The following is a 22,542-nucleotide window of genomic DNA, read 5'->3' as shown; positions in this document are numbered from 1 at the left end:
AGAAAATAACTACGATACAACGGTTGATGAAGGATAAAGTCATCTTTCAGTGATGTCTTGTTGGTTGGGAGTGGACTGCCCTACCCTGAAAGGAAACACAAATATTTAGTACAGGGAAGTACCAGTACTATGGAAGTATTTTTGATAGTAGTAGTAGATTAGAATACTAGAGTGATACTGTTTGTTGCATTAGTAGGTACTGTTATTGGATAATTAAAGATGGTCTTGGAGGCTGTGACATCCATTATTGGTGAAAGCTATATAGGTCAAAAATACTTTAAACAACATGAATGGGATGGGCGCGTTTGAATCTATTGTGGATTTCCCCCCACATAGTCAAAAGTATAGTCACATAGCCAACAATCGAATTTTTTTTTTCATGTGCAGAGGTGTTTTTTTCTGTTCTCAAACTGATCTCCCTGTTGGAGCTCAGTCTGGGGGGAGTTATTTTTTTCTCCTTATCTTTCCTCATGTGGTGCATTTTCCATTGTTATACCTCTCTGACCTGTCTTCCCCATGTGATGTTTTTGTGTAATGTATGTATGGTCGGAGGGTAAGATGGCGCCGCAATTGCGTGCAATAGGTCGGCAGCCTTAACATGAAATTTCCCCTTGTGGGACTAATAAAGGTATCTTATCTTATCTTATCTTATCACCTTGAGCAAGCACTTAAAGACAGCAGGAAAGAAAAACTCCCTTCTCACAGGGAGGAACCTGAGGTAGAATCCTTTTACAGGAGTTGTTCAACCCTTCTAAACAAGCCATCCTGGTTGAAACATTTTTGTTTGTTTATATTTGTTACGGCCCTAGCAGGAAATTGACCTCTTGTGGGTGTGTCCTGGCATCTCTCCTGCATTAGGTGCCACCCTTTTTGTACAGCTGATGCTAATCAGCTATTAAGAATACCAGAGGGCCTTGGTGGTATTGTAGCTAGTGAGCTGTGTGTGGTGGTTGCTTCTGCTCTGTGGAGAGGGGTCTGTTTTGGTGACTAAACCTTTTTGGACCTTTTAGTTTAGTGACCAACCCCTGGATTTATATGTTTTCTTTCGTTAAAATATTATAACAGCTTTTCCATCTCTTGTGGTTTAATTATAATAGAAACATTAATAAAACCCTTTAACCTGGCCAATTCTGCCTCCCTGTATCCTTTTTTCAACCCGGACACTTTTTTATTGCTTTACCACATCGCTTGGACAGTTTAGGTGAACATACCAATTTGTTTAGTCATATTTTTCACAAGCCTTTACACACAAACAAACACACACAAAAGTAGTACCTAATAGCAAAAGCTAATAGTACAATAGTATAGTTGTGAAAAGTAGAATTATAAAAAGTATCAAATAAAAAATGTTAGAAAACTTAAATGAAATAATCTGGGTTTTTTTATCATTCTAATTTTTTAAAGACAAAATAAGCATGTTTTCATTTTGTGATTATATCACAGTGCAGGTTAATAACTGTGAATGGGACTGAAAACATTCATTCAGTTTACATTGTAGTTTCTAGTTTTTGAAGCCTTACCTTTCAAATTATGAGTCTTGTTAGTAATAGCAGTGGTTTAATTACCTTCACATCCTGCAGCGGCTCTGGTACATCATAGATGTGAAGTGAGATATCATCCCTCTGGTTGCTGTAGCTTTTCCTCTTCAAGCACAGCAATATACAAGAAAAAGCTGCCAACAGATCACTGAGTTACTTCATCTTTCATTCAGCCCAAATGTTCAATGAGCTTTTATTTAATTAGATTCATTAAAAAAAATAACCCATATGGAAAAGAAATAGTAAAAACTTACATGATTTACTCATGAAAGTGGCCACTTTCTCATTACTTTCATATTTTTTTTAGTAAGTATACAAAACATACAAGTTTTATTATATAATTTTTCAAGGGATCTTATATGTGTTTTCACTCTTGTATGCTTTACATACAAGTTTCATACAAGACAGATACAAACTTTATAAGATTTATATATATCTTTTCCATATGGGAACAGCCTTTAAGGCTAGCTGTGGTGGCCAGGATAACTTATCTAGGTCATGGTCTAGAGTTTAGTGACTCCATGTTTATGTTTTGCATTTATTAATTTTTAATTTTTTTAGAGTTTTCTGGGGTTTTTTTTTTTCCATTCTGTAAGTGTTCTCTGTGTTCCCCTTGTGTTCATGCCATTTACATTGACGGTTCCTTGTCTCATGTCTTAAGTGTGAACCCTTCCAGCTGTGCTCTCCTCTTGTGTCCCATGCCCTCGTTATCCCTCAGTGCATTTTAACCCTGTGTTTTTCCCTGTCAGTTTCATGTCCTCCCTTCATGCTATGTGTGTCTCTTCTCCTGTGCTTCCTCAGGTTGCCGTCTGTAGTTTCCCGGTGTTTTGTTATTAGTTCCAGTTTCTGGGTTTTGGTTTAGTTTTCTAAGGTTTTTTTGTGCAAGTTGCCACTGCAATAAAGCAGCCTCTCTACGTTTATGAAGTCAGTAGTGTGCAAAAAAACTATAGTAGTTTTCAGGGCCTTTGATCACAGGAAATGATTAAGCTAGGTGGTATCTGCTGTATATACATGGAAATGTGTTAATAATGTCTTTTAAATGGTTTTTGGATGATTATTTTCAAAGTGGTTTGAAATAAGATATCTCCCTCTGCTGTTACTGCAACTTCTGCATGTGTGTGTCCATTTCAGGTTTTGGAGAGGCCAAGTGTGAAATGGACACAGTGGACCGGTATGTCTATTACACGCTTTGCCATGATATTGGGTTGGACCACAAAATCTACTAAAATTGTAAAATAACAGACTCACTGATTATTAGAACAATGAAGGCGACAACTGACACAGATATGGTGATCAACAGACTGAAAAAACAGTTGTTTTGTGGGTTGTTGGTAGGCCGAGTGACATCTGGAAAATAGAAAGGACAAAGATAAGTTAAGAAGCATTTATAAGTAGCATGGTGGCACTGGTTAAAGCACTCTTATGCAGGCCAATGTAAACAAAAAAACCAAGCCCTTTATTTCAAGCTTGTGCAAAATCTTATAAAAGAAAGCAAACTGGGAGAAGGCAAATTGAAAATCGATAACAAAACACACAGGGTGGAGAAAGAAGTGCTACGACTGGCGAAAGGCAAGGTCAAGATTACAAGTATCTAAACACATGAAGGTAAACAGTGTAGTCGGATTGGAAGGGTAATGGGTCACAGGCAGTGAAGGAGGTGAAACAAAGCAAGGTCTAAATCGCTACCAAACCGAAACAGGAATTGAGAAACACTAAACAGGAAACTCATATACTCATATAAAAACAGGAGTATGGCTCATGTGATTAGGCAGATGATCAATAGTGGGTCTGTGACCCTCATAAGGGACAACTCGCAATGGTCTCAGAAATACTCTGTCCCAATTAGTCGTAGAACTGATTAAACTTCTCAGATAAGACATGAGACGTCTTTAAGAAACTCAAAGAAGTCCAGCCGCTTTTCTTTCCAAGCTCCTTGGTTTGCAGGAGCAAGTCTTAACAACGCACCAGTTTTCCTAAACCAAAACAAGTAGTTTCTGGTAGCTAAATGTTTAGTGTGTGTGTGTGTGTGTGTGTGTGTGTGTGTGTGTGTGTGTGTGTGTGTGTGTGTGTGTGTGTGTTGTGTGGGTGGTCACAAATTTGAAAACTTACCACATGAACTCATTTCCTTTGTGTTCATAATAGCACGTAGTAATGCCTATAAAGGTCAGACTTAAAAACAAACGTTTGCATGTAATAATCTTGTGCTATCACAAGACAGTATAAGAAGTTGTCCCAAAATTCCTCAACATCAAGTTATAATAAAAAAAGTAGATGGTTTCCGACAGTAACATAAACTACTTTCTTGTGTATTTAAGATGCTGTCAGCCATTTGAAAATGTGTATTTAGGCCTAAACACTCACTAATCCAACAGCAATAATCAGAAATAAATTCTTGTACTTACCTGAGATGAGGTGGAAAGTGTCCACAAACTGATTGCTGCCATCTCTCTTGATGCCACAGAAGTAAAGCCTGCAGTCCTCTGCTGTCAAGTTTTTAATCACAAGTTTGTTTTGCAGGATTGAAAATTTCATTTCAAAACCAGGAGAGCAGTAGGTAGAGCCTGCTGTGGAAAAACTGCGGCTGATACATGCTCTGAACTGACTGTAGATCTCCATGTACCAGTGGATCTCTGATGTCTGATTGGAGCAGGTTAGAGTGACATTGGTCCCCAGCTCTCCTCTGACCTCGGTCACGTTCTCGGCCTCTGCACAGAGCAGAACCACCAACAGGATCATCCACAGGAGAACCATGATCAGCTTCAGCATCCACAAAAAGACGGAGTCGTCTGAAAGCAGCTCAGCTCTGATGGACTCTGACACAGAAGTGCTCTACACTTCCTATTTGACATGGTGACTTTGGGCAGTGGTATGTCTGATAAAGAAAACCCACAAACACCTTACATCTCTTACAGGATGTTAAACTTTATCGCTTCTGGCTAGCACTTTGCCCTTTGGGTCAAAAGAGACTTTAAATTTAAACAGGTTGTAACAGCTTCATGCTGCTTCCTTTCCTTCTGCTGTTCTGTTTTAATAACAAGAGCGAGGCTATTTTATTTTCAATATATCTGTGCAAGAAATAAACCAGCAGTCCTAAACAAATCATAAAACCATCCTAATAGGTTTCAGCTGTTTATTACTGCTGTGAAGAAGAAACACTCAGTGCATTGTGGAAATCTCACAGCAGCCTGGGCCTATTGCAGAGTAGGGGAAGGTTCAGGGTCACCTGATCCAGTCTTACATGCTATAGGTCCATATAAAAAGGAACGTTTTAAGCCTATCTTTAATAGGTGTTTGTCTCCTCTATCCAAACGGTAAACTGCTAGTGAGAAAGAAAAGTGTGAAGAACACTGAAGGGTCCTTAATCACCAGAAACGATTAACACTTTCCTGTGACTATTTTCCTGCTTGAAATTCAATATCTCCCTCTGCTGGTAATGCTGTTACCAGTACCAGCAGTACCAGCAGATTACTGTAACTTCAGCATGTGTGTGTATTTGATGTTTTGTGGAGGCTAACCTTGAAATGCACATGGTAGATTGGCATGTCTGGTGCACCTCTTGCCCTGATACTGATTTGAATAAACATTTAATCAGAAGTTCACTGGGGGTCAATTCTTGGCTCATCAATTTCTTCATTGCTCTAAATTGATACTGTCAAGAAGAATCAAAATAAAGCCTGCCACTCTAATGCAGAAGATTCACAGTTGTATTCATATTTTTCCTCTTATTACCAAACTCCTGTTCACAAATGATTGAGCAGCACTGATGACATGAACTACTGGATTTCTGAAAAACTTTTAAGATTTGCACAGCGATAAGATGGAAATATCTTTGCTGATCCAAACAGTCAGAGAGATTCATATTAATCATCCCTGTCTCAGAAGCACAGTGAGCAAGTCGGGAATCTTGGCCTTATTTTGGACAAAGATCTGGATTTTTACAAAAAACATCAACAAAGTTACCAGAACTGCTTTCTATAATATAAAAGTGTGATCTGAAAAGGGCTCTGAGAAATTGGGAAAACTGTGATGCTCTATTTCAGGATTCAGCAGCAGCAGCAGTATGTGTAGGCACTAAGAAAGAGCTTCCACAAACATGGAAATCTGACCATATTACTCAAGCTGTCTGCTCACCTGAGTCCACACATCTACTCATACACTTAGAAACAGACTCAAAACCCTTTAGTTATCATAGGCTTACACATAATAGCTTTCTGCTTTTGTGCGTGTGTGTGTGTGTGTGTGTGTGTATGCTAATTTGTATTGTTTTTACTTCTTTGTTTTTTATTTACAGTGAGACACTGTGGACCTATATAGTTTCTTATGTTTTTATCTCTTGGTGAACACATTACATGCAATGGAATTTGCTCTGTAAATAAATTTGGCATGTGCATTTTTTTGGTTGGTTTAAACTTGGTTTAGCTGATATAAAAGGTGAATGGAGAGAATTTTGTAAAGGAGCTACGGTCAGTGTTGGGGAGTAACGGAATACATCTACCGCCGTTACGTATTTAAAATACAAAATATGAGTAACTGTATTCCGTTACAGTTACCGTTTAAAAAGGTGTTATTTAGAATACAGTTACTTTGTTGAAATAAATGGATTACACTGCGGTACTTCCCTGTTTCATATTGTCGCGGGTCAGGACTGTTTGGGTTTTGTTTGACAGCTAGGTTCTGTTGTTCCAGGCGGCAACGTTGCGGTTGCCATGGTTACAGGGTGACGCTGTTTCCTGGGTGAGAGAGGCCTTTTTGTTGTTGTTGTGCTAAGCTAATAGGCAGAATGCTACCGGTATAGCTCTAAAGAATGTAGCATCATAGGCAGCGTCTGTGAGCGAGAGAGGGAGAAAAAGGAAAAGTACGAGCTGTCATCGAGCAAAAACGGGAGCTGGAAGCATGTAAATATAATAATAACCACTGCAGCCAAGAAGAGTGCCTGACAAGCCCAGTTGTAAGTAAGCTATTAAGACTCGACTGTACACCGTGTTCATGTTTTCCTCCAAAAACAACAAGTTCCGTTGGAGCAGCCTTTCAATGCCTCTCTCTGTCTCTCGCTAGCAAAGTTGACCCAGACAACAAAGTAAAGCTAGTTTTCGGCTACGAGCCTGACAAGGAACCAGAGTCAGAGGTCCCTTTAATACGGTTCGGAGCCGTGGACCTTCAGTAACAGTAATAAATCACAGCAATAGTACATTCATGTAGTTGTAAACAGCATGATAATATATTAAGTAATCCAAAGTATTCAGAATATGTTACTCTCATTGAGTAACGTAACGGAATACGTTACAGAATACATTTTGGGGCATGTATTCTGTATTCTGTAATGGAATACATTTTAAAACTAACCTTCCCAACACTGGCTACGGTGCATCGCTATCTAGTACAGATGTACTCAGCAGGGGAACTCAAGACAAGACTGCTCAATGAAGTTCCACCATTAATTAATGCTTCAATCATAAATACTATATCTATTAATGGGCTATGTGCCACAGGAGTTAAAGCTGGCAATAATTAAATAATTTCTTAAATAATTTCTTAAAACGCCATCACTTTGAAACAGCCATCTTGGCTAATTACAGGCCAATCTTTAACCTTACTTTCATCTCAAAATGTCTTGAAAGAGTAGTTGTAAAACTGCTTACTGAGTTTTAATCAGGTTTCAGAGCTCATCACAGTACACAAACAGCTTTAGTGAAGGTTAACAACTAGTGGCAAGCCATTGCTGTCCCTCGTTGCTTTGGAGAAGCTCAGGGGAAGAAATGTGTAAGGTAGAGGACTCAAGCTTGAAGGACAGACCGCCTGATTTTTTAAAAATATCTCTCTTTTGGGGGGAATCTAGACCAAAATGTGTGGTCTGAGAAAAAAAATCACATTTCTATACATTTAACTATAGTTTTTATTTCAAAATGTAACATTAAGTCCAACAGTGATCTGACACTTCAAGTAATGTAAAGAGTACCATAACACTGCTACAAAATAAAACACAAGCGTGCACCCTTTGGTACTACCAGTGGCATGCAATAACCTTTATAGGAAGTAAAAGAAGAAATGAGGAATAATCTTTTACATGAAAGAAAGCAAGAGAAACATGAAAGCTTGCTACACTCCTTCCTTGGCTGACAAACTGTAAAATCTGTCACTTCTACAGTGATCAGCTTAAAATTTGCCTCTAGCAGACAATGTCAATGACAGGGCACTGGGTATGGCTACCCAGTGTTTGTGTTTTTTGGGTTTAGTTATACTTTTTGAGTTTTGTATTATACAGTTCCTGGTTTCTAGGTTTCTGTTCTCGGTGTTTTATGCCCAGTTTTGTCTTTATGTCTTTCCTGTGTCCTGGGTCTTGTTACTTTTGTCTCTGTGCTTCATGTTCCCACTGTTCCCACTGTCTGTCATGTTTCTATGTCTCAGTATCACGTCCACGTCTATGTGTCATGCTTCCTTTGTTACTTTGCTACTCCAGTGTTCAGTGTTTTTGAGTTTTGCTTTTCCCCTGTCTCATCACGTCGGATTAGTCCAACATGTGTGCTTCCTGTTCCCCATCCTCTTGTTAGCCGGCCTGTGTATGTTAGTCCTCAGTCTTCCCCTGCTTGTTGTCATGTCTGTAACCCTCGTGGGCATCCTCTTTGCTGTGTGTTTTTTCCTCCGTGCTCCTCTTAGTTTTCTAGCTCTCTGTTTCCCAGTTTAGTTCCTTAGTGTCCAAGTTTAATTGTGTTTTGATTTAAGTTCATTTTTTCTAGTTCTTTGCTTTTGGTTTTTGTTTCCTGTATGTGTGAAGAGTCTGTTTAACTTGTTTTAATAAATCAGACATTACAGGAGCTCTTCATTATTAAGGATTTCTTTGCAAATTACTCTGCATCATATATATGTATCAGACATGTTATTAGTAAGAGGAAATGTAAGTGTTGAGATGGTAAATCACAGAGGAATGACATTAAACTGAACTTAAAATACAAATTGAAATAAAATGAAAAAAATGAAGTTCTGCTCTGATCGTAATGTATTTTCTGAACATTGTAAATCTTCCCTTAACAACAGCTCATAGCTGATACTGAAAAGAAAGTGACTTAAAGTGACAGTTAAATATAAATTAAAATTAAGTAAAAAGTATAAAACATTTGACTCCATTTACATTTTTTAAATTACACAGTGAAACAAACAAGTGGAAACAGACAAATGAGTCAAAGACAAACTCCATCTTGTACTATCTGCATGGTTTTACAGGTCCTGTGCTACAACTACCATTAACCAAGGGTATTACTACTTCTAGGGCAGCCTTTACTATATCTATTAATAAGTTAATCATTAAAAATCCTACTACCATCTATGTTGCTAACAATAAGAGAAAACTAAAAGCAGAAGTACAAACAGTACAGTAGTTAATGTTACTGCTATGATTGTAAAACATCTGAAACAGTCAAATAAGAAAAAAGGTCTGCCCTCCATCTACACCCTGACAGAGTTATAAACTCTTATTCAAGGCAAAAATCTACTTTTTATACATGACTGTAGTGACCATCTGTTACATAAGTGATCAGCTGCACACCAAAATATGTGGTACGTCAGATATCTCAGTGGGTCTGACAAACCTGCCAACACACTCAGCTGGTGTATCACAAACACTGAGAGCGAAGACTTTAAAGCTAAATTCAGCCACGTTGTTGTGTGCAGAAGAAGTGATGACACTAGGATTTTAATGGTGAAGTCATGCGGAGTAGCCATATTTCCTGGAAAGGTTTGTAAAATTAGCACATCCAATTATTTCCTCTTTTCTACTTTTTCTTCAGGCGTTGCCAGAATCTTTACAGAAAAGAAGAACCAGGAAATGTTATACACACTAACCCCATCCTGTCTGACAGTAAAGCTATAAAATGTACAGGTCCTGCAAAAAACTACCCATAATCCTTACTGTTATTATTACCCTCAATTCTACCACAAACGTAGACTTCACTACACCTATTAATAGGTTACTACTCCATTTTCAAGAGCTTTAACGAAAACTACTACCTATGATGTAAAATTTCTGTTACAATCATAAATACTGTTATTGCCTCCACCTTGTACTAATACTGCAAAATAAACCCTTAAAGTTTGAAGCATTGTCTGCTTTCAGATTCCAGCTTGACACGGTTTGACAGCAGCTTATAGTTTATCTTTTAAGATACACAACTTTCCATATGACTTGAAAGTGGACAGATGTCTTCCAACAAGCCTGATAATACACAAAATGTAGTGCTGTCAGCGTTGATCTCGTTAAAATGACGTTAGCGCCATAACCGCATTGACGTGGCAAATCTATGCGTTGACGCTGCGCAGCCCCAAGCACAGGGCGATCCGCATTAACTCGCTAATGCAGATTTGTCGTGTTAACGTGGTTATGGCGTTAACATAATTTTAACGAGATTAACACTGACAGCACTAACAAAAAATTTATGTATTTGCTGCAGAGAAGAAACGTGCACAAATGTTTGTATGTTTTTCAGTGAAATACAGCAAATGAAGTCTTGTAGCGTCTGAAAGAACTCGTTCAGTGATGTCTTGCTCGGTAGGGGTGGATCACCTTGCCCTGAAACACAACATAAGTATAGGGAAGAAGCAGTATTGTGTTAGCACTTTAAGCAGTGGTATTGATATCATAGGTACCAATAGCAGTGTCATCACCAGATGCAAACATAAAACAGTTTTTAGAGATGTTAGGATTACTGTGGCTCAGCAGATTCAATGCATTGTGGGTGCTCAGAGTAGAAAAGTGCTACACAGCTCAAAAAGATAATGTGTTGACCTCTACGGCTGGTTAGTTAAGTTCCTTGTTGAAGGCCTAAAATGAACATTTTCAGCACTAGTATCTGTGTTTTGAACTGATCATAATCGGACAATAGTCTGAAGTGTGGTTCAATGGTGCCAGCTACATCTAACTGTGTGGACATGGAGCAAACTCAAGGCCATGAAGACGTCATACAGTTTAAATTGACTAGAGTAGCAAACCCACACACTGTCCATGGGAAGCAGACAGCGTACAAACCTATTCACATACACTATGATTGTTATAGTATGATGCTATTTTATATTGTGACACAGCATTGTAATGTGATATCCTCTTCTATGTTACGACATTACATGCTATACTAAAGCGCTCCATTTGTTACTCAACTGAACTACCAAATATACAGATATATGGGATTGTGGAGTTGCTAGAAAAATATTTGTAATGCAAAATTAAAACTCACAGTATCAGTTCTGTCAGTAACAGTGGAAGGTTTGTTTACCTGAATAGCCCACAGTGTTTCTGCGTTCTCGTAGATGTGAGCTGAAGGCTCTTCCACCTGTTTGCTGCTTTTGTTCTTCCTCGAACACAGCAGTACCAAAACCCCACCTGCCAACAGATCATTGAGTCACTCCACCTTCAAACTCACAGTCAGGACAGAATGTCTCATAATGAATGTAAGAATATGATCCGGTCTGAATACTGCTGCTATTCTCAAAATGATTTAGTCAAGTAAAATAAAATAAAAAAAAACCCAAAATAAATCAAATAAGATATTCAAGCAAAAGAAAATTACTGAAACACTAAAATAAAATAAAAATATACAGGTTATTTGTCAATTTGAACATCTTTGTCCACACTTCCTCTCTGAAGAGGTTTGTGTCATCTTTTCACGGAGACACAGGGTGTCTATATGACTAACTGGCTTTTCAGAGAGAGGTTGGGTTGTAATGTTTATTCTGAAGTTCTGAAAATCCCATGATAAATGTCCTCTATATCACAATATTTAAGTGAACTAAAAGTAAAACTGAAACTTAGAAAAGCTAAACTGAAATGAGAGAAAACAAACAAACTGAAGCTTTACTGACTTGAAATCAAAAACTCAAAATAAAAAATAAAACCCACGTCAAAAATACAAACTGCAAGAACTCCGTTAGATCAGCATTGTTGACTAAGGTGAATGTTGTTGACATACTTTTTTAAGTGATTTGGATTGGCACAAATTATAAATGATGGACTCATCATCATTTTCCTAGTCATAAACTTACTAATCCCACACTGGGGAAATTCACAGACAATCAGGGTTCAGCAAGAAAACCTAAATTAGAGATATATTAGAAAAAATATATATATATATTATATTAAAGAAATAAATAAGAAAAATAGTGTACAAAAACAATCTAGCAGTTATTTCTACCACTAATGGTTGCTGGGCAACAGATCAGTCGATTAACAACAGACATTAATGAAAGAGCAGAAATTGTGTTATGATTGTGATTCAGTCAATGAAGGATGTGGGTGTTCTTGTAGAGGCTCTTTTTCCTGATATTAAAAGAACTTTTTGATCAAAGTTAATCAGAAAATACTTAAAATATCAAACTTTAGTGTGTTTGAAAAGATAGAATCATGTTTAAAAATACATAAAACACATCAGAGCACTGACATTAATTAATCATGGGCGACAAGCCTCAGGTTAAATGTGACTAACACTATTAGTATGCTCTTCTCAAAAAGTCTGTGCAAATATTACCAAACCAGAGGTCACGATATGAGGACAGAGCATGTAGCTGAGCTCAAGTATTCGTGTCCTAACTGTTCCTTTAGTACAGATGTCAGTGAGTCATTTTTCATTTTATTTTATTATTTTTTTTAAATTACCAGCTTTTAAAGCTCCAGTGAACGCTGTGATAGATAAATTTGGGTCGTGTTCATCAGTGAATAGTGTGGCTCGTCTAGTAGTGGATGTCGGGATTAACAGTTCAGACCAGAATCTCCTAAACTTATCTCCACTCACACTCACCCATTATCAGGATGATGACAGCGGCAACTGAGACGGATATCATGAGGATGAACTGAGTCATGATGCAGTCCTTCAGCGGGTTGCTGGTGGAGGCATCTGGAGAAAGATGATAGAGGAACAAAGGAGAGATAATCAATGGAAAAAAAGAAAATATAAAAAAGTATTGTTTTATTTCTTTAGAACAGTTACAGTTATGATAATTAAAGTTTCCAATCGGGGCATTTTGTTGACAAATTATTCTGAAAACAGTGCAGAAGATTCACATCTCCAATCACAACCAAACTAAGGTACTAACAAGTTAAATTAACTCAAATGTAGAGAAAAGGAAAATATTTAATTGACACACGAACAAGGATGTCAGCTACCTACCAACTGTAAGTATACAACTCGTTCTTATTTAGATATGCACGAGTCTTCTGGTGTTGGTGCCCTGATCTCATGCTCACACATAAAGTACAAACACAAAGCAAATGGGACGCGAGTTCCTCGCCACTCATCCTAATGTGACTAAAGAGGACTGTTTTTTTTTTTTTGATTTGTGTTTAGTATTACCATGGAGCCAAGACACCAATGGTCAAGCACACTTTCACACCATCTGTGATGACAGCAGTATTCAGCAGAATAGCTCTTCTGATGCTTTTTTAGTGAAGGCATTTGAAAGAAGGGCCAATTTTTAGTTTCTGCTGTCTATTGGTTGTGGGGGCGGGGGAGGGGCAATGTAGCACTTGAGCTCATTTCTCAATGTAATAATTTCATAATTTTCAACAGAATGGTTATCAGAGTCAAATTATTCTGAATCAGGAACCATATGACTACAGCTCTTGCTACAATACTACTGAAACCCTCACCTCGAGCTAGATCCAACAGTGACCTCAAAGTAATCAGTAAAGCACAAGTCAGTAGATTAGAGACAACTTCTACATTCGTTGACCCAGATTAAGATGATTTATAAAAACTAGACATGTTTCCACAAACAGGCCGTTTGTTCAGCCTCATCGCCACCATAATTGTAAAACAATGCTTTACTTATTGAGTATTATCACAGTTTTTTTCCTGTTGCATAACTGCTGTAATGATGAAGAAGACAAAACTATTTTTGCCCCTCAATTTTATTTTATTGTTAACAAACACATTTGCCATATTGTGTGTGTTTATTGCCATATACCACGAGTCTATCCATGCTCACATGCACATGGGCTTAAAAGACTGTCACCATAGCCCAATAGTATTGTTAGAGGTTAAGAACAAATATTCACATATGTTAGAGTGAATTGTTAAATGTTTGTCATTTTTATGCTTAAATATTGTCATTTTTATGGAATTCCACTGTCCCCCTCCCCAGGTTCTCGAGGTTCTGGGTGGGGGGCTGTAGTCTTTTATTACAGACTGTCATGGGGCGGCTGTGTGAAGGCAAGAGAGGACCCAAATGCACAACTCTAGACACACGGGGATGAACTCAAAGGCAGGTCTTTATTAACAGGAACATAAGATAAGATAAGATAACCTTTATTAGTCCCACACGTGGGAAATTTGTTATAAGAAGTCATACAAAACTATACTGGGAGAAACTAAAGCTGAGGCGCTGGGAAGACACGGGAAATGCACACAACCTAGAGGGACGACGCAACACGGAACAAAGGGATACTTTGACATAAATACACAGAAGGTAATGAGGGAAGTGGGAACACACGGGGAAGGCAGCTGAGGACAATTACTCGTGACAGAGCGGGGAGGACACGAACCTGAAAATACTGACACCAAGATGTGGACCTTGAACACAACACAGTACACAGAGATAAGCACAGAGAGAGAGGCAGAGAACAAGGATGAATACACGAGGGGATGAGGAGAACACAAAGGACGGGAACACGGTACCAGAACAAACACCACAATAACAGCATGGACACAGGGGGGGATCCAAATACCAAACCAAACAATCCAATGAACATAAGGAACAAAATACAAAACCACAGGAAAACTAAGAACACTGGGTCAAAATCACCCAGGACCATGACACAGACACATCCTTGTGAAGGTCTTTTTGATGTAAGCTTTCTGCCCAGCAGGAGGACACACACACACACACACACACACACTCTTACTTACATACAGAAGTTCACACATATACATACAAGGCCTTGTCTTAGAACCATGTGGGCGTTGCTTTTGCTGTGATGTGTTTTGTGTGAACTGTTTCTCATTAAAGGCAGCGAGAGGAGGCCGTCGTTGGGGTCATTTTCGTGGTGGACACAGACAGGCCTCCCTTGCGCAAGTAATTGATCGATCGCTGACTGTCTTGTTTTCTTCCATGATGAATAAGTCTCTAGAACTAGCGGGGCTTGTGGAAACACAGACCCAACAACATACATCCCACATTACTGCAAGGATTGTGGTCACAACTTTCCTAAACATGTTGAAACAGTCAAAACTCCTGTTAGACAGTTCAAAATGTGCATTTCTACAAATACATCATGCGACCTGAACATCAACTAATCATTTGTTTTGCAGCAATAAAGTAAATTGAAACTTGGGTACTTACCTAACAAAAGTTGGAAAATCTCCACAAACTGAATGCTGCCTCCTCTCTTGATGCCACAGAAGTAAAGCCTGCAGTCCTCTGCTGTATAGTTTTTAATCACAAGTTTGTTTCCCAGGATTGAGAATTTGGATTCAAATCCAGGAGAGCAGTAGGTGGAGCCTGCTGAAGAAAAACTGCGGCCGATACATGCTCTGAACTGACTGTAGATCTCCATGTACCAGTGTGGGTCTGATGTCTGATTGGAGCAGGTTAGAGTGACATTGGTCCCCAGCTCTCCTCTGACCTCGGTCACCTTCTCGGCCTCTGCACAGAGCAGAACCACCAACAGGATCATCCACAGGAGAACCATGATCAGCTTCAGCATCCACAACAAGACGGAGTCGTCTGAAAGCAGCTCAGCTCTGATGTGATTCTAAGAGGGAAGTGCTCTACACTTCCTTTTTCAGATGGTCACTTGATATGACATCAGATTTTTTTAAAAACCACAAAAACGAACAAGCGCTCAGGAAGTAGAATTACACTTAAACTCAGTAGCTTGGTTTAGTATTAGAGATATTCAACTGTTTTCTGCAGCTCAATGATTTAATGACAATACTGCAGTAGTGACACTAGTAATGAGAACAACAGCAACTTTAACAGCAAAATCATTGTACCAGAGATGACAATGACATGTTTAAATTAACAGTTTTTTGTTTTGTTTTTTGGAACAAAAACATGCTACATGACATAAAAGGCTCCGTTTAAATTGTACGGTGTCTTCTGATCTTCTTAAATGTTCCCACGGTCAAGAAATAGATTAGAAATAGAAACATGGATTAAAATAAAGAACAAATACTACATTGTAATGAATGTAATTTTTATTACACAGTGAAACAAAGTGGAAGCAGATAAATAACTTTTTAATACTGTTACAACAAATCATGAAATATACTGTGTACTGATACTACACATGAAAAAATGAAATGAATGAATCAAATCCCGTGATGTCTTGCTGGAAGAGGGTCGCCTACCCTGAAACAGAAAATGAGTAATCAGTACAGGGTAGTACAAGTAGTACTATTAGAGTACTTCAGTGATAGTCTTTGCAGCGTTAGCAGCAACACTGAAGGAGTAAAATAGCTATAGAGATCAAAACTTTTTAGCATTTTAACATGTGGGTCTGTGGGCAACTGTCTTTTTTAGAGTCAGACTCAAGTCTATATTAGGAAAAATTAGGTTTTTGCTGCTTGACTTTGGCTTTGAAGATAATATTTTGACCCTGGTTCATCTCATTCATTTGACTTGATCATCATGTTTTTCGTGCCAAAAAACTGGTGTTCCTGAAGAAACCATACCTCACAATTGAGTAAGGCGCCAGCCCTGCCCTAAATTATGCCCTGCTTTTCATTCTTTCTGCACTAATGTTACCATGACTTCCTAAATGAGCATCATGTTTTATTCAGTAAGACCTGAAAGGAGCTCCTGAGGCCATAAACCCACCAGAAAAGTGTTTGCTGAGTCCACTGGAAGTTGGAAGGAGTTTTGTGAAAAACTAAATATAATTTATGATTTAATAGCTCACAGAACCAACTTTAGGAGCAATAATTTGAAGTAACCATTTCTGTATGACTTTAACCCAACCACAGTGAGACCTGCTGATGTACAGTTGGGAGATGATGGCTGAGAAATGAGTATATCAGAGGGACAGCTCAGACTGAGCGGTTTGGAGGTAAAGTTAGAGAGGCTGTGATGTTGCATTACTTCATGTGTGTCCCTGATGCAGCTCATCCAAATGCACATGAAAACATTAATAATGGGGTAAATCAAAAGTTATAGAGACAAGGCTGAGATGTTTTGGGCGCACATAGAGGATGGGTAGTAGATATATTGGAAAAATTATGTTAAATATGGAGCTGCCAGGCAGTAAAATGATTAAAATAAATACGGACTGAAGTTTGATCAACACTTCTAATATGTGCTGCCAGAAACATCTATTCAAACATTAGATACTGTGATCTGAAGTTAGAAAATGTGCTAAATTTATCTACAGTGACACACTCACTGATTATTAGAATGACAAAGGCAGCCACTGAGACACAGATGATGATGAGGTGACTCTTATAGCAGTCGTTCTGTGGGTCGTTGGGAGGAACAACGACATCTGGAAAGAAAGAGGCAAAAAGATCAACTGAGAACATGTTATAGTTACAAATCAGCAACTTGAAACACACCCACCATCTATAAATTTTCATTGAAAAACATACTTTTCATATATCAGATATATAAGGTAGTATACAGCCACGATAGAAAAAAACCTCTTATTTCTTTAAACAACAACAACAAAAAACCCATCTAGTTACCTGTATCAATACACCATCCTATTGCTAACCACTATAACAAAACTCTGCTGGGGTTTTTGTGTTAATTATTTATTTCTTTTTATTCTTTTTATCCAAAGAAGGGATCGCTTTCACTCAAGAAATCAAGGAAATCAGAATAGGTGCAGCAGTTTGCCTTATGAAATCCAACCTTGAAGCTGCAAGGAACTTTTTTGTACCCAGTGTAAGTGCCAAAAAAGGAAAAAGAAAAATATATCAAGCTCACAAGTTGAGTTATTACTTGTTAGGTTCTAACTGCCAAAGTTTTCTTTTACAGTATCTCAGGACATGTTAAAACCCACCACGCTGGACCTTCACAGAGGACAGTTTGACTGAGTCAAAAAAAATGGTGGGAAGTTTGGATGTGAAAAAAAACCACATGATCTCATTTCCTTTGCATTCATTCTCACACTTACTAATACTAATGACTATGAAGGTCAGACTTGAGAACAAAGTGAATGCAAAAAATAAAGAATGTGGTCATAGATAACAAGTTAAAACATGCAAAACAGAAAAGAGAAATCCTGTTAGCCTGCTCAAAACCTGCTTTTCTGCAAATACGTCATAAAGCCTGAGAACTAACTAATCATTTGTTAGTCATATGTTCATATGTTTTACAGCAATAAGCAAAAAAAAAAAAAAAAAAAAAAAAAAAAAAAAAAAAAAAAACTTGGCTACTTACTTGAGACAAGGTGGAAAGTTTCCACAAACTGAATGCTGCCACCTCTCTTGATGCCACAGAAGTAAAGCCTGCAGTCCTCTGCTGTAAAGGTTTTAATTATCAGTTTGTTTCCCGTGATTGAGAACTTGGTTTCAAAACCAGGAGAGCAGTAGGTGGAGACTGCTGTGGAAAAACTGCGGCTGATACACGCTCTGAACTGACTGTAGATCTCCATGTACCAGTATTTGTCTGATGTCTGATTGGAGCAGGTTAGAGTGACATTGGTCCCCAGCTCTCCTCTGACCGCGGTCAAGTTCTCGGCCTCTGCACTCTGCAGAACCACCAACAGGATCATCCACAGGAGAACCATGATCAGCTTCAGCATCCACAACAAGACGGAGTCGTCTGAAAGCAGCTCAGCTCTCATGGGCTCTGATACAGAAGTGCTCTACACTTCCTACTTTACATGGTGACTTCAGTCAGTGTGACGTCTGAAAAAAACAAACAAAAACAAAAACAAAAACAAAACCCACAAATCCTCTTAATGTCGCACAGGAACTAAAACTTTACCACTTCCAGGCAGTAGTGTGGCATGTGGGTTAATAGGGACTTTAAATTTAAACAGGTTCTAACAGCTTCATACTGCTTCCTTCAACTGGTCAGTCTGTAACAATAGTAGAAACAGAAGGGAGGTCATTTTACTTTATTTATGCCTGTGTGAGAAATTGTGCAAATGAACCTGAGCAGGTAAACCAACAGCTTTAAACCAATAACAAACTCATCCTAAATTATAAAAGAAATGCTGTCTTCCTCAGCTTTGTCCCAGCACTTGTCAACATGACACAACCACAAAACGAGAGAAACAACACATTTACTGAGTGGTAGTTAAGCTAGCTCCCCTTAAGACAGATGTCCAGTCCAGCTGCAACTTCCAGGTCTAGGGCCCATTTTCTTTCCAATGGTAAGCACAGCTCTCTCTTCAGCACCACAGAGTGGCGCAGAGTCCCCCCCCACTTCACATGCTGCACCAGTCTGTCTGATAAGTTTCTGCTCCGATATTCCTAATACTTCACTAGAAACAACATCTTTTACCCAGTTAGAAGTGGGTACTCTGCACGTTTCCACTTGAGAATCATGACACGATCACCATGCCAGTCACCTCACACTCAGCTGCACCCAACAATGATGGTTTTCCAACTGAAAACCATCAGCCAAGTGGGAGCACTGATTAAAATACATTTTAAAATAGGGACTTAACTCTTTTGCTTAAAAATCACTTATCACCCACGCAGCTTCATACAAATGCAAGACAGTTAACTGTTTTAAGGCCTCAGCCTTCAGACGCAGCACTCTCCTGTTTAGAAACAGCCAGTCATTCATAGGCTGATCAGATCATAAATGTCTCCATGACACTCTGACTCAGATGGACCTGCAGCAGGGAGCTCCAACATACTGAAACACGAAAACAATCAAAGGATAGAAAGTTCAATCTCAGCATGTTTGCTGCTGGACTTGGAGGCTCTGAGTTCATAAGAACGTCTTCTTCCACATGTGTATATAAGTGCATAATGGTGCTTTTATAGATTAGAGTTCATTCCTACAGCTCTGTCATCATTTAAGCTTCAGTAAAATTATTTAAGTGAGGTCCTACTGAGCATTGTTACCACCTGAAAATAAAGTACTTTATTTCCTGCTTTATTTTTACACATTGCAACTTAGAAGCTTTCTTTTTTTTGTAAAAGAAGCTGGGTGCTTATATGAGATGAGGCAGAACATGTGCACAGCATAAAAAATGTCCTTCAGTCAATCCAATCACTCTGTGTTTCTCAGAATTAAACGTTGGCTTCAAAATCAAGAAGCAGTACATAGAATCTGTAAGTGACACATTGCACCTGATGCATCATCTGAACTGACTATACCAGTGTTTACCTGAACTGCCATAAGAGCAGGTTAGAGTTAGAATCACGTTCTCGGCCTCTGCACAGAGCAGAACCACCAACAGCATCATCCACAGGAGAACCATGATCAGCTTCAGCATCCACAACAAGACAGAGTCGTCTGAAAGCAGATCAGCTCTGATGTGATTGACAAAGAATTGCTCTACACTTCCTGTTTCACACAATTAGTTTGGCTGTTGTAATGTTGCACAAAAAGCCATTCCAGCTTTTCACACCTCTGCCCTAACATCTGCAGTTTCGGTTAATACAACAGATTTTCAGCTCTTACTGACTGATTTTTGATGATGGTACCAAAATAGTAAAACAACACTTCAACAGCAACATTGTTGTACATCAAAAGCTATCAAAAGCTGTGATAGCATCATAAATAACTTTCAGAAGAGGACAAACTGTCTCTAATACTGACTCTAATGATAAAAAAAGTAGTACAAGTAGTATATATGATTTGATAAGTAACGAAAACATGAGAGCCAAAACTGATCGTCAGCTCATCATGTCCCAGCTGATCAAGTGGCTCCACGTCTTGTCTCCAAGCTGTTACTGCAGAAACACATTCATACCCATATTAAGTAAAACAAATCAAAGTAGATAATAACTTCAATGAGGTGGCACATTTTCTAGTACCATAACACTGCTAAAACACGAACTACACCATTTGGTAGTACTGACACCACAGACCCAACTCTATCTTGTACTTCTAGGTCTGCTAGTCAGGGTACACCCTGGAAAGGTCGCCAGTCTGTCGCAGGCTAACACAGAGAGATAGACAACCATTCAATTCATAACCAATTAATCAAACCACACAAAGCACATGTCTTTTGACTATGGGAGGAAGCCGGAGGACCTGCAGAGGACATGCAAACTCCACACAGAAAGGCCACGGCCAGATGGTGGATTCAAACCCAGGACCTAACCACTCGGTGCTACCCACCATGTTGCGCCTTTTGCAGTACATAATCGACTTATTTGTACACATGTGTAATGATCATCAGTATCTGGAATATTAATGACTTTGTGTTCAGCTGCACTGTAAACACCAGCAGATCCAGAGTGATGGGCCTCGAAGGGATCATTTTATATGTGAATTGGCCTTTAAAAGAGGACCTGAGGAGACAAGTTAAATCCAGGCACTTTGATCAGGAAATGATGACAACAAAATTTTAGTGACATCATTTGGAGTATGTGCATTGTGTACGATTACCACATGAAATCACTTACCTTTTCCTGTGTTATTTTTTACAGTTATTCCATAGAATTCTTGCAAGAAAGTAAAAGTCTTTCCACAAACACAAACAAGAATCAGCACTTTTAGAAAGTTTACTACATCTATAATTAGTCTACCCCTCTATTTGTTCTATTAATGGGACTTCTACTATTCTAATTATTGAGAACAACAGTTGCTCCATATTGATCATGACAAATAATGAAAAAAACAGCTCTTTCTGAGTAGTCGTGTTTTCCTTGTAAGCTGTACATGATGACCACATTAAATCACTTCCCTTTGCTGACTTTAGTTTTACATAATACACTTTTTTTTTTTTCAGGAAACAGGCCATGGCATAAACAATGGAAACAAGCAAAAACATCATTATTTTTATATCCAGTTCGGTCACATAGTGCTGCCATAAATCCTACCATAGGCTTAGGGATGGGGCAAGCAGGGCTAACACAGAGGCTACGTCCACACTAGCCCGGATAAATTTGAAAACGGCGTTTTTGTCTGAAAACTCTCCGCGTCCACACTAGCGTTTTCAGTCGTTTTCGCAGAGTTGTGCGTCCACATTGAAACATTCCAGTACTGCGCATGCGTGAAACGCAAGAAGATTCAACCTGCCTCATTTCTGTCTGCCACTTATTTACTTTCCGGCTCTTTGAAACGTTGTGGCAAAATGTTGAGGAAAAGCACCGAGTTTTTTAAATAGACTAACAATGAGGTGGAGTTGTTGCTGCGAGCAACACAAAAGTACAAAGTTGCAAAAAGGAGAGAGAGTTAAAGAAATAGAAGAAAAGCTATCTGGAGCATGTACAGACTGATATTAATCTTTAATAGGGCTGTCAAAATTGAGAGCATACAAAACAACTGCTATATAATGCCCTCCGCTATCTTAGTTTAATTGCATCATATGACTAACATGCGTCATCGTTTTAGAAAGTCTCAGTTTTCACGGTCCATACTGTGACGCGAAAGCACCGTTTTCAAATCTATGTATTTTCTAGAGCGTTTTCAAACGTAGTCTCAGTGTGGACGGGAGGCCAAAACGGAGAGAAAACGATTCGTTTTCAAACAAAAATGCATTAGTGTGGACGTAGCCAGAGAGACAGACAGACGTTTGCATTTACATTCACACCTATGGCACCAATTAACCTAACCCCACTAATTGCATGTCTTCGGACTACCTAGAACTACTCACGATCCTGCTACTACTGCTATTAATACTACCACAAGCATGGACTTTATGACTTCTATTACTAGATTTCTATTGAATTTACAAGCATTTTACGCCAAATTGTTAACACAACAGAGGGTGTACTTAGGCCTCCTTTAACAATTAAGATACTTGTAATAAATGTGGGCTGTTTGTAGCTGTGGCGGAAAGACTAAGTGAATTAGAGACCTAGTTCCCCACCCTCGAAAGTCCTGTATGTAGTCAATATCCTGTAGTCACTGTAAGCAAAGGTAGCTTAGTTAACATTAACTAGTCCCCAGTAGA

At 38.7% G+C, this 22,542-nt stretch overlaps 2 protein-coding genes across 2 annotated transcripts; both read right to left on the bottom strand.

The window, feature by feature from the left end:
• Window positions 1–1,762: 1,762 nt before the first annotated feature.
• Window positions 1,763–15,344, bottom strand: LOC146491388 (uncharacterized). The gene is made up of 4 exons (XM_085152870.1): window positions 14,856–15,344; window positions 12,317–12,412; window positions 10,799–10,905; window positions 1,763–10,098 (listed from the first exon to the last, which is right to left on the bottom strand). The coding sequence occupies exons 1-4, from the start codon at window positions 15,217–15,219 to the stop codon at window positions 10,060–10,062; spliced, it is 606 nt and encodes a 201-aa protein (XP_085008996.1). The 5' UTR covers window positions 15,220–15,344; the 3' UTR covers window positions 1,763–10,059.
• Window positions 15,345–15,729: 385 nt separating this feature from the next.
• Window positions 15,730–21,502, bottom strand: LOC146491387 (uncharacterized). The gene is made up of 3 exons (XM_085152877.1): window positions 17,895–21,502; window positions 16,897–16,995; window positions 15,730–15,866 (listed from the first exon to the last, which is right to left on the bottom strand). The coding sequence occupies exons 1-3, from the start codon at window positions 18,298–18,300 to the stop codon at window positions 15,862–15,864; spliced, it is 510 nt and encodes a 169-aa protein (XP_085009003.1). The 5' UTR covers window positions 18,301–21,502; the 3' UTR covers window positions 15,730–15,861.
• Between the last annotated feature and the right edge of the window lie 1,040 nt (window positions 21,503–22,542).

The sequence above is a fragment of the Neolamprologus multifasciatus genome, chromosome 23, assembly GCF_963576455.1.
Source record: "Neolamprologus multifasciatus chromosome 23, fNeoMul1.2, whole genome shotgun sequence".
In the NCBI taxonomy this organism is placed as follows: domain Eukaryota; kingdom Metazoa; phylum Chordata; class Actinopteri; order Cichliformes; family Cichlidae; genus Neolamprologus; species Neolamprologus multifasciatus.
The sequence above is the reverse complement of the archived record's forward strand: the minus strand, read 5'-3'. Positions and strand labels throughout refer to the sequence as shown.

Coding starts and splice junctions, on each gene's coding strand:
- LOC146491388 (XM_085152870.1), bottom strand. CDS start 15,219: ATGCTGAAGCTGATCATGGTTCTCCTGTGGATGATCCTGTTGGTGGTT. Junction 12,413..14,855: donor GATTTTCCAACTTTTGTTAG/GTAAGTACCCAA, acceptor ATCTTTCTCCAG/ATGCCTCCACCAGCAACCCG. Junction 10,906..12,316: donor TGTCATCATCCTGATAATGG/GTGAGTGTGAGT, acceptor ATCTGTTGGCAG/GTGGGGTTTTGGTACTGCTG.
- LOC146491387 (XM_085152877.1), bottom strand. CDS start 18,300: ATGAGAGCTGAGCTGCTTTCAGACGACTCCGTCTTGTTGTGGATGCTG. Junction 16,996..17,894: donor AACTTTCCACCTTGTCTCAA/GTAAGTAGCCAA, acceptor CTTTCTTTCCAG/ATGTCGTTGTTCCTCCCAAC.